Raw genomic sequence first — 12,951 nt, 5'->3', positions numbered from 1 at the left:
TTTGTTGCATGTCATTCCCTTACTCTTTCTCCCAGCATTACCTGTCTCTTTCCACTCTCACCGTCCAATGAGGGCATAAAATGCCCGTTGTGTATGTAAATTAATAACAACTATAAATTTAAAAGTCCACCTTTAGCACCACCTTTCACTATGACCTATCAACCTTTTAACCAAACTTTCCTTCCTGATAACATTTGTATGGTCATTGCAGTAAAGTCCCGAAGAGCCTAGTACACAACTCATACATAAACAGACATCACAATATACTGTTTAAATGGGTAGGGATACATGATATAGTGTCCAGCAGCATTTCCAGACACAAGACCAATCAATCATGGCTCAACAGCGCCATCCAGTGGTGAGCCATGAGCTGTTCATTTGTGTGCAGGTCACTTCAGGACTTTGCTCATGAAGTATGTGTCACTTAAAGCAGTTTCCTGTGCTTAGATTGCTTGATAGTGATAATTATTTCTGTATTTGGGTTTTCCCACACCAATGGTGAACCTCTGTGCTACTACTATCTAAGAGGAAAAATTATTTGACATCAAAATAAGTATCAATAAGGATTTAATTTTGCACCTGAAAAGGCCTTACTGCATTCAACTCAAATATCTATTCAGCACAAAGCACTAATTGTAAAAAGTTCAAACCAAACTATAGAAATATTTGAACTGTTCCCCAACTCTTAGCAACTGGATATGTTTTTCTATTTATCTGGAAAAATAATTTCTTGTCAAAGGTTACTAAAACTCAAAGCCAACAATTAAGACCTAATTACAAATCTAAAATCTAAACTTTAAACTTAAACACATCTCATTGGCTACATCATATTTAGTTCTCATTGTCATTTTTTTTAACCTAAAGCACTGTTATAACAGCTCAAAATACAACATGCAGGTAACCATCAAAATATGTGCCTTATCAACATTCCCATATAGAGGAAAACAGCTCACACTCAAAATGCTGAGGCTTAAAATTCAACCAAAATAACCAAGAAGCAGTATCTCACTAGTCATAATGTGACGCTGGGCACCCAGGAAACTGCTGCAAGGCCTCACTGCTCATTTTAGCCACACATTTGAACTACTGTGATTGCCTTCACATCACAATACCTGTAACAGAAGAAAACGAGACAAAGTGACAGGACTGTATTGTATATTATTTTTAAGCTACTATACATTACTGCCAAACATTTTCTAAAATCACACCGCAATTTCAAATTTGAAATTTGTCAACGTTTCTTTGTTTCTAATGCAGTTCAGATAATGGATTATTTTTCAAATTCTCTGGTATGGTGGTTCAGTACTAGTGGAAAAACTGACATCCAAAACTCAAAATTTGACTTTGGAAGCCAACAAATAACACCTTTCTAATGGTTCTTCCTGATTTGATTTGATTCAATTTTTCTTTTAACAATACAGCTCATGAACACAATGTTTTTTTGGCCTTCCACTCTTGAATATTGCATGTCAGTGCTTTCCACCCCTATAACTAATTTATTTATTTTAAACTGAAGGAAACCAGTCCCAAAGTTTGAAATGAATAGAAGCCAATATTTGGTAAATGCTGGCAGTAAAATGTGCAAAAATATTTTTTTTACACAATACACAAAATATGTTAAATACACTTTTCTTACACTGACTAGATCCAAACGAAGTGTTCAGTGGCTTCTTCCCCTGAGCTTCCTCAGTTAAAAGATCTGACTTCCCATGAGAGCCTTTATCCTCCTGAGCACACTCTTCCTCACTGTTAGGGCTTTGAGAAGGGGCTTTACAGGGCCTCTGTTCCTGGAACCTGAAATAAGAAGTTTTCTGTGATTAGCATGAAGATATACACACATTTTTCTTTTCCCTGTCCTGGCAGCAAAATGGTGATTTTTTTAATACTACAATTTTTTGCTACAATATGCCCTGATAGAGTTGATAAGTTGGTTTCCAAAGCATTTTTCCTGATGCAAGAAATTACAGTTAACAGCGATGGTGAGGACAGAATAGACATTTTGCCTTGAAAGTGTTTTTGGTAATATAAATCAAGTAAATTAATGGAGGGGAAATGCAAAAGAATTACAGATTACCTACCTAAAGGACTGACTGAAACCTCCATCCAAAAATATATTAAAGATATGATAAAGATAGATGGAAGCATACCTGAGTTCTAGCATGACGTCTATGTAATTGGCATGTCCAGCATCCACCAGCTCCTTGGCAACATGGATGCCATCTGCCAAAATGTCCACCTTCCAGTATGTGTTTGACACAAACTCTCTGAAGAAGATCTGGAGGTTCTTCTGGTACAAACATTGCTGGAAGAAGACTGCTGCCTCATCATTCCACTGCTCGTCCACTTCAACTGGCTTCACCCCTCGCAGAATGCATGGGTATGTCACTTTTGGGAGTTTCATTAGCTCCTCTGGAAGTCTCTTCAGCTTGGAGTGGTCTTTGTATGGAATGCATTCATAATGGCCATAATCCACCAAGTTTACAAGCACAGTTGTGTCGGCATGCACGATTTCACATCTGCACCACTTGTTCTTGGAGTCTGATTTTAACAGGCAGCAGCTGCCATGGACGAGGTGGGCTTCAGGGAGAGGAGACATCTGCCCACAGAGGTCATCCAACATGATGGACACTTTGTTCATGATGAGAAGCAAGTCTTCAAGAACAACGCAGAACTCAAAGGGAGTTGTCACTGCAGCAGCAAAACCATAGTATACTTTGTCTATATCAATAGGAGCAAAGGCAAGTTGCTGAGGAGGGTTTGTGTCAAAGTTAGGTTCTTCCACTGTGGCCTTATTTTGGGTTTCAGCAGGTGACAGGACCATCTCTTCATTCTGCTGTAACAGTCCATTCATGACTATTTCAACCATCCAAAGGTTGTCAGCCTCAGAAAAACACACAAAAACCAGAGTGACTTCTTTGCCAATCATTGGTTTGAGAGTTTTACGCCACAATTTGTGAGTATCCTCTCCCTCACTGAACCTAACTAAGTTCATCTTGCACAGCACTGCAAGGTTCGGGATTTTTGTCAGGTCACCACACTGTTGTCGGATTAAGTCACTTGGAATTTCTTGTGTTATTCCATGATCCACCAGGACTACCTTGCATTTTTCTCCACCTACATGCTGAACAACAGCCCTCTGCCACTTGTTGTCCTTCTGTACCTGAACTATGCACTTGAGGCCTTGTTTGACATCTTCTTTAACCACTATCTTGCATTTGTATAGGTTTTCAGCTATGCAACCTTCCAATGCAGCAAGCATGTCACTGGTCCTTGCAAGTCTGACGTAAAAATCCCCATTACTCTGGACTGACAGAAGTGTTCCATTCTCCCTGTCTTTAGCTTGAATAGTCAGATGTATGAATGCATCGACACGATCTCTCATTCCTTTGGCAGAGGATGTGGATGTTTTCCTCTTATTCCTCTTTGAATCACTCTTGTTTGTGGTGGGTCTTCTCCTATGGCAACTGCAGGTTTTTACCTTCAGTTTGGTTGACAGTGTGACAGCTGGTGTTTTCAGTGTGACATTTTTGCCTTTAACAGTAGGCATCATTCTTTCTGATTTAGTTGTTTCATTCTCACTCATAGGAGCCTCCTCTTTTTCATTTTTGTTCATGGAAATGCTTTCAACAGCTGATTCGAGTGCTGCAAAACCAACTGCTCCATCAAGAATCTCAACCTTGACTTCCCATCGATTTCCATATTGACAGACAAAGTCAACCATGAGAGGCTTCTCCATTACTGCATCAGTGAAAGAAGCATCATTTTCATAAGCGCTTGTGTCCAACAGGGAGCATGATATGCTGAATCTAGGCTGAGAGAGATACTCCTTTGGTATTAAGAAGATATTCTCCTTTCCCACAACGCCTGAGTTTCCATAGTCGATAAACTCAACTTTGAAGGAAGAGTTCCCTTCATAGTCCTTCACAACAGAACGATACAGAGCACCATCCTCCTCATACTCAGCCAGAACAAGGTCATTGATTCTCAAAGATGTGGTGGTCTTCAAGGAATTTTTTAGAATATTTGAGTTGAGATCGTCACCCATTTTCAAGATGGCAGGTTCATCCTCTGACAGCTGAAGGAAAAAGCTGTTGATAGAATCAATGTGGGAGATAAAGCACTTCACCTTGAGGCCTGCACTCACTCTGTCAGACAAATACAAGTGCTGAGGGATTTCTCTTTGGTTTGTTTGTTGTGGTTGTTCTGACTTTGTGTTTGTATCCTGGTACTCTCTTTGTTGTTTTACTTGAGAGTTTTTCAAAGATTGTACAGGAACAAAGCTCTTTGTTTTGTCCTCATCTTGTTGTTTTACTTTAGTGTTCTTGTTCTGAGCTTTCCCATAAACACTGTTTTTTGTGTTTTCTTTATTTTTTTGGGGTGCATTTGCAACTTGAATACCTCTATGGAGTTTCCCTGTGGGGGAGTTTGAGGTCCTCCCTTTAGGTTGACTCTTGCGCTTGACTGAGATCCTCGCGTGTCCTGCATGGAAAGCTTTATGTTTTCTCTTTCTGCAGCTTGTGTCAAAACTAACAACTGTGTTTGGTTTAGGTGAAAGACTGAGAATCAGCTCCTTTACCTTCTCATTGATGTTAACATCCCCATCAAACAGCTCAACATCAAATGAACCATCTTCATTCTTTCCACGTATGACGACTTTCACTTGCTTGTTGAGGATTGCTCTATCAAGCCATTCCTTGACATCTGCATAGAGATCCTCTTTTGACACTGATACAAGGCAACATCTCACAGCCTGCATGGGTGTGTACAACAAATCAGCAGAGTCTCTGGGAATGAACATGACATGGGTTTTCTCAGATATGTTTGTGTTTCCATAATCCACAAAAAACACACTGAGATGCAGAGGCGACTGAACAACATGTGCCAAGCCTCTGTACCATTTACCATCAAAGTATTTTGCCAGGCACAACTTCCTCACAACAGGTCTCGTACTGGCTTGCATCATTTTCTCACTTTCCCCCAAGATTTTCTTTTCGAGCTCTTCGATGATTTCAGTGTTTCTCTCAAGGTGACAGTAGACCTCCCACTGACTGCTAACATGAGTCACAAACACTTGTTCTTCATTTTCAGGACTTACATCATATGAAGAGTAGACAAAAGACTCAGGTGACACAGTTGACAATTGCTTTGTAGAGACTGTTGCTTCTCTTGCCAGGCCCTGTTCCACAAGCCAATTTGCGACACTCTGTTGGGTTTCAGTGTTGTAGAGGTCCACAACATGGCACAGCCCTTTGTTTTTCACATTCAGTTGAGAGACAACTTTACATCTTAGGCTGTGGGTGCTGTTGCGGATAAAAGCTTTCACAGAGTTGCACACCTCCAGATTCCAGTCCTCACGGTTCTTGGAGTCAGTAGGTTCAATCAGTTTAGAAAAACTGCACCTGAAAGCTTGTCCTTCCAAAGAAACATATTCTGGCATTATTGCCTTAAGACTAGGCTCCTTGATTTGGATAGTAGGGCCATAGTCAACCAGCATCACTCTGGCATTACCTTTGTGTCTTTCTGTAATGAAGGCCCTGTACCATCTTCCATCTTGAGGTGACTTGGCAACACAACATGAAACCCCTGACTGGAGAGGGACTGTGTTAGTTGAGTAATATTGTTGAACTTCATCCATCAGTTCCTCCAAAACTGGAACCTTATCTTGAGGCTGGCACCAGAAATCTGATGGAGAGTTTATGTAAGAGCAGTGCACTGCAAACTCACACCCGGGCTTGATGCATAAAGCTTTGAAGCTGGAAGGGGCTTGAGCTTTACTGATTTCATTTTTGTGTGTGTTCTCTTCCTCCTCATTATCATCCAATTCCTCTGTATTTCCACTGATGTCTGATGTCACACTATATCTTGGGCACCTTGTTTTTTCTGTCAGATCCATGTTGATTTGCAATACAGGCTCTAAGGAAATGTTCTTCCAATATTCAGCTTGTTTGGAAGAGATCAGGAGTTCAGTGATACTCTGATTGTTGTCACTTCCAATCTCATAAAGGTTGACAACAAATTTGTCTTTTCTCATTTGGACAACGTGGACTAGCAGAGCTTTGTTTGACACAACTCGTCTGAAAAAGTCTGAGGTGGTGCTGGTCCACACTTCATCCAAAGGTAAAACATTAACAAGAGTACAACAAAAGGCAAACGCTGATTTGCCTGCAAATGCCTCTGGTATGTTCTTGATCAACATATGTGGCACTTTTTCAATGTTCCCAAAATCGATAAAAAGAACTTCAGCTCCATGCTCAAGATTATCTGTTACCACACCTCTGTAGAAATGCATGTCTTCCTCATAAACTGCACAGCAGAGTGTCCCAAGCTCGGGATTCAATAGTATGTCTTCATCCAGTTTCACTTGACTGAAGTGATCTGCCATTTTTGTCATCATTTCTTGAAACTCATCATTGCGTTTTTGTGTTCTTATCCAGAAGTGGTTGGGATTCTGGACATGCTCGACATACCCCACAAAGACAGAGTCTACCTGCACCTCTTCTACTTCCAGTGTTTTACCCAATACTTCACCCATGACTGTCTCATAGTACAAATAGCCACCCTGAGGAGAGAATTCTTCTGTCTCAATCACAGACTCAACTTCCATTGTGGGAAGCTCAGGAATGGGCTCCAGTTCTTTCACACAATTATCTTCAGCACCAAACAATGTGATGGAGTACAGATGCTGTTTTTCATCAAAACTACCGATCTCCATATCCAACACTCCTCCAAGCAAGCCTGCCTTGAGGAAACTCAACTGCTGAGTTTTGACTGCCTCATCCTGATCACTCAGGGAGGAGAGAGAGCATGGGAATGCCATGATGGGTGTTGAATAGAGATTAGGTGGCAACCTGTGGACATTCTCAACTTTGACAGATTCAAAAAATCCATAGTCAATGAACAAAACTCTGACTTGAGAATTGATAGGGAGAAACTGCACAAAGCCTCTGTACCATTTCCCATCTTTGCCTTTAACTGAGCACAGTAAACCCAGGTTTTCTGGAGTCTTCTGATTACTTGCTTTGCTTCTGTACTCACAAACTGCAGCCAGTGCCTTTGACATTTCCCAAAGCTCTGTTTCCATACTGGCCATCTGACAGTAAAACAGCCCTGGGTTGACAGCAGCAGTTACTCGCACTTTAGCACGTGTCCCACAATGCAATCTAGGCCCACAAAATGACAGAATGTCTTCATATCCCTGCAAACCCGATGGTTTAAAGCAAAACTCTTGTCCCCTTGACTTTTCAATGAGCAAGTCAGGAACTGGATCTACATGTTGTTTGAGTGGCACCTCTGTGAGCATCTCAACCAAGAGGAGGAAGGTGTCTGTGTCCACATGTCTCCCAAACGCATGTCTAACAAGGTCATTGTTGATGTCAGGGGCTTCCAATAAGAGGACTTTGTGAGGAAGGAGAGCTTGAATGTAACCTGTGACATCTTTTCCAATCAGGCTTGAGAAGTATTGCTCCACTACAGAATGAGAACAACTTTGAAGCAGCAACACATTTGCAAGAAAGCCGCAAACTATTTTTGGAGGTAGGATGAACAGGTCATTTGAACAGGAAGATATGTGGGCGATGTCAACACTCAAGACATTACCGTGATCTATAAGGAAAACATCAAACAAGTCCTCTTTTTGGTTCTGAACTCTTCCTCTGTACCAGCGGGCTGAAGCCAAATCTTCTACAAGGCAGAACTCTCCAATATCCACTGCAGCTTCTGTCTTTGGTATGTTCTGTATTTCTCCCTGCAAGATGTTATAGTCCAGTTCACATATGGTAAGGTACTGTCCCTGGAAGTGAATCAGAGTTGCTTCCGGGTTCCAGTCCAAGTGTGTTAACTTGAGGTCCACTGGCCAAAGGGCGCATGGTGCTGATTGACCAGGATCCCGAGAACTGCAAATTCAAGTGGTTAATATTATTATCCTTCAAAAAGTATCATTTGTAATCAATTGGCAAGAGTATGACTTCATTCATAAATGAGTAAATGGAGAACAATATAGCGCACTTCATAATAAATAGGGAGTTTTTTCAGACACATCCCTAATACAAGCTCCATGTCTGTTCTGTTGTATTCTTCGAGTTTATTAGCATTTATTCTGAAATTGCATTTGTTGTTTTATCTACACTACATTTTTGAAAAATGCTGAAAAGCATTTGATTTAACCTAACAAGTGAAAGAGGGAATAAAAACAAAAGCCCTGATCTACTGGCATGGACATAACACAGCACACAAAGAGGCATTTGAATACATGAGTCATCTGGGCAGTTTAAAAGATGAGAAGGAAAAAGAGCCAATGAGTCACCAATCGTATGATAAGTATTGGGTCAGATAATTTGGAAGAGATAATGAACATACAAATAAAATAATGATCAACTTTACTTGGCTACCAGAGATTGTAGCTTAAGGCAGCCCTATTCCTGGGTCTTTCTCATCAGTGCCTTTAAACATTATATCACCCAAATGTAAGAGTAAAGACCCATAGAACTCCACTAAACCTCAGTCCACTGATTCATGTAAAAATACAGAGTATAGAGTAAATACAAAATAACAAATTTATACAATATCTTACCTAACACTGAAAAATGATTAATCTTATGGTATAAGAAAAAACATGCATGCATCATTTTCTTTAGCCATATTGTTTACTTACTTTTGATGTTCGGAACCCATCACTGTCTGCACAGCAGCAGCATCAGTAACTGTCACATCCCAAACAAAGCCTGAGAAAGAAATAGCTGAATATGAGTAAATGTGCGCACTATTATCTAAATAACATAAGCACTAAACCAGCACTGATGTTAACCTGGAGTTACAGAATATAAAAAAAACCTGTATAACCTTAACTAAGCAAGGCTTAAAATGAACCAATTGTATTTCATTTTACTGTTAAGCACTTTGAGAGAAATTTGTTACGTGACTTTAGGCTACATAAATAAAACAGGCTTTACAATGCCAACATTTTGGTGATAGCAAAATGATTTCTGTGCCGGTGGTAGATTAGGATTTCAGATGTGTTCAATGAAATAGTGTGTGTACTGTTGTCTCAACAGTCCAGGCTGATGGCAATGGTATGGGAATTGTTTTCTTGGCACACTTTGGGCCTCATTACCAATCAGTCATCGTATGAATGCAACAGCCGAGTGTTGTTGCTGACCATATGTACCTCTTTATGATCACAATTTAGCATCTTCTAATGGCTACTTTTAACATGATGATGATGATGCACAATGTCACAAAGCAAAAGTTGTCTCAAACTGGTTTCATGCACATGACTCTGAGCTCATTGTACTTCAGTGGCCTCCCTAGTCACCAGATCTGAATCCAATAGAACACCTTTGGGATGTGGCAGAACAGAAGATTGCAGCTGGCAAATCTGCAGAAATTATGTGATGCAATCATGTCTGAGACCAGGGGCCAGTTGCACAAAACACCTTATATTAAGATTTTAAGTCTGAATTAAGGTTTCCTTAAAATGTTCACTTAAATATTTAAGGTGCTCTCCGTATCTTAGTCTTATCCTTAATGAATCAGTCAAACTCAGTTACATCCTTGCACAAAAGACATTATTGACCAAACTAAGGAAAAAAAAACTTAAGATACCTCTGACTCTATCTTAACTGCAACATGAGCTGAGTTTATGGTGATAAGTCAAGAAAATGAACACATGCCAAGAACAGTGGGAGAACTCAATGGTCACCTTTTTTTTTTTTTTTACACTCCTTTTTTCTTTAACAAAGCAAACCTTTTAAGAGATTCTGTGCAACACCCTTAAGTAACTCCCTAAGCTAAGGAGAAAATAAACCTTGAGTCTTATACTTAAGTAGAAAACGTATGGTGTTTTCTGCAACCCAGAATCTAAAAGGAAATTTTCCAACAAATTGTTTAATCCATGCTCTGTCCGTCCCATACCATGTTCTCATGCAATGCATACTCTCCACAACGTATCAACATTAAATATCCAAACTAAGCTTTAAAAGAAATGTATTTGTCCACGTGGGCTAGTTTTATGTAAAATGTTGCGAAATGTGCGGCTAACGTTAGCTTCATCTGTTGGGAACCCACATGATTATACTGAGCTAAGTAAATGTAAGTAAAATTTCAAATGTAGAAACATGACAAAGAGTCGCTCCCCTAAAGCCACATGATGCAAGAGCATGTTCGGACTAACTAAAAGTGACTCCGTGGACTTTTCCATGGCGGTGCAAGTCGACAGTGAACGGTTAACGGAGCTAACGTTAAAGTTAATTATGCTAACGAAGCTAACCTCATGGTTCGGTGTAACGTTCGGCCTCCAACATAGTGGCTTTTACTTCAAATTAACCCCCAGTAACTGGGAACACCGAACATCTTTCTGACGACACATACCTTACTCACATTTGTGCCTGTTTTCGTGCCTGTTTTCCTACCTGTTGTACAGCCTCATGAGTGCGACCTGTTCGGATTGATGCAGCCCGTCAACACCTGTCTCCTCCCCGAGTTAAGGCCAGAAATGTCCGGGCTTCTCATGGACTTCAGGTAAAATCTTAAAAATATGATGCAGATACTGGCAGACTAGTTTGAAATCTCAAATGCAAATATGATTCTTGCTAAAAGTTTTATTTCTGTTCGGATTTATGCTGCATTTCTGTTTTGGCCTATATAACCTACATTTACATTAGATTTATATTCCTTTGACTTTTTACATTTTTATCTGGATGTTCAGTCTAATTTATTTCTTTGTGATAATTTGCTGCTTTGATCTATTTCTATTGATTTTTTTGTTGTTTATATATAAAATAGTATTTTGTTAATATCATTATTATTGGTATTCTTTTAAACATTGCTCATGCAACTTATTGTTTAGTTACTGTATTATTATTAAAGGTTTTTTTTAACCTATGTAAGGTCATAAAATGTTCTAAAAAGTATCAATTATTATTTTGTTTATAATTTACGTCCATAAAATGTCTTATAAAGTCTTGATTATGAAATGCCTTAAATTAGATTTTGAAATTTAAGGAAATTTATAAAATGTCTTAAGAAGTCTTATTTATAGTTATGAAAGGTCCTAAATTTTGAGATGATGCCTAAAGCTATTTATTTAAATTTAAAATCCACCGAAATTAGTTATTTAAGGTTTTGTTTTAGACATGTGACAAACTTTTTTTCATGTAATGCATAACAATGGTGCAATGTCCATTGTAGTCCATAACATGAAATAGTTTGATCATTATATTGTTCAAATTATAATGTGACTCTATAAGTAGATGCAGTAGAAAAATATCTGTATCAATGTCATGATTAATTTAAAGTATGCCAGACCTTAATGTGAATTCTTTCGTTCGGGAGAGGGTATTTGATTTTCTTTGATGTCTTAACAAGCATTAAACTTAGCTATTTAAGTTAATTGATAACTGAGAGCACAAATCAGCTTTTCAAGGTCAGAAAAACAAACAAACAAAAAAAAGGACTTTTTGGACAGGGTCCTCAGGTAGAGAAAACAAGATTTCCAACTAATTTCATCTCCTTCATTCTCATCAAGGTAATGGTTTAAAAAAAAAAGCTGCAGATTTCATAAGAAAATCCTTGAGGCAAGTGAGGAGTTACCAAAGGCTGAGAAGAAACACTGAAACTGAAATCAATCTGAAAATGAAATGTGAAATATTCCATTAGTAAAGAAAGATCAGCACAATGATGTACAGGACGTACTTCAGAAGTACTGCACTGAACTACTTCAAGGTTTTAACAGGTTAATACTTTAAAGATATACTGCCTGAAATGACACCACAGAGGACGAAGAGTTTACATAAAGGAGCAGATAGAGAAAGAAAAGAGTAAATACAGCATCTTTTAAAATCAGTGTAGAAGTCAGATTTAGCTTATAGCCAAAATTCATAGTATACCATGGAAATAGTATGTAATGAATACAACCACCAAAGTCCAATTTCTCTTTAGGATGCATTTTTTTACCTTTTGCATTTTTTGTCAACGTATTTTGACACAGAAATCCTCAAAGTGTAGATATATTTTTGAGTTTTCAAAACTGAAAGCAAACTGGACAATTGTGATTTAAATCCCTTCAGGCTTGTATGTGTATATAAGTTTAAATAAAGGGCCAGCTGACTGTCGGAGGCAGGATGGATGGATGGACAGATGGATGAGGGTTTTCCTGTTAATCATTGATAACTTGGATTAGCTCCAGTCTTCTGTAAATATGATGAATGCGTCCACGGCTTCATTAGCTCTGCCTTCCCACAGCACAGCTTTATAGTCTGAGGTGGCTCTGTCAGGTCTATCAACAGCACAGAGTTTTTCCATTTTTGTATGTGGCTGGTAGAAACTGACCAAAATGCTAGAGCTGGTGTTATCTTTTCCTGGACTTGTGTGATGGAGGGATTGGCAAACAGTGTTTGAGGATTCATGTGTGTGTGCAGAGTGGGGTTCACAGTCTTTAAGGACAAATGGTCTGCAGTGGACTTTTTTTTTTTTTTTTTTTTTTAAATTTCATAGCAGACTGGCTTCACTTTTCTTCTTCTTCTTTGTCTGCGATTGAGTTTTAAAATCTGACGTCCACGATGCCGATGAAGCGCAGCAGTGAGAGTTCAGGCAGACATGGAGTGTTTCTCATTCACTCTTTAACCAAGACTTTGTGCAGCTCACCAGAGGAAACACACAGAGATTTTAATGGGCAGACACATTTTCCTCAGGAAGATGATGCTGGGATTAAATCAGGTAACGTAGCAACCACACTCAGTTTCAGAAAAATAGGGCTCACATTTTGTTTTATATTGTTATTATCCCTTATATGTCATCTCCTTTGTTTTCTCCTGTTTTCTTGATATCATTTCTATTCAGTCTTTAAATCTGAATGTTTTTCTGTGGACAGGTTCCAGATTTGCTCAGGTAGAAAAAGTGACACTAATCAACCACATGGTGGTGCTACAGCTACAGGCTTCATAGAAGTGACAGCAA

General features: G+C 39.0%; 1 protein-coding gene across 1 annotated transcript; it reads right to left on the bottom strand.

Moving 5' to 3' along the window:
* Positions 1-1,098: 1,098 nt before the first annotated feature.
* Positions 1,099-10,423, bottom strand: LOC111236393 (tudor domain-containing protein 15-like). Its single transcript, XM_022765090.1, has 4 exons — positions 10,407-10,423; positions 2,148-7,892; positions 1,637-1,794; positions 1,099-1,112 (listed from the first exon to the last, which is right to left on the bottom strand). Exons 1-4 carry the CDS (start codon positions 10,421-10,423, stop codon positions 1,099-1,101), a joined length of 5,934 nt encoding a protein of 1,977 aa, XP_022620811.1.
* Positions 10,424-12,951: the final 2,528 nt, after the last annotated feature.

Source organism: Seriola dumerili, unplaced genomic scaffold (genome assembly GCF_002260705.1).
Source record: "Seriola dumerili isolate Sdu_G_001 unplaced genomic scaffold, Sdu_1.0 BDQW01000025.1, whole genome shotgun sequence".
Classification (NCBI taxonomy): domain Eukaryota; kingdom Metazoa; phylum Chordata; class Actinopteri; order Carangiformes; family Carangidae; genus Seriola; species Seriola dumerili.
The sequence above is the reverse complement of the archived record's forward strand: the minus strand, read 5'-3'. Positions and strand labels throughout refer to the sequence as shown.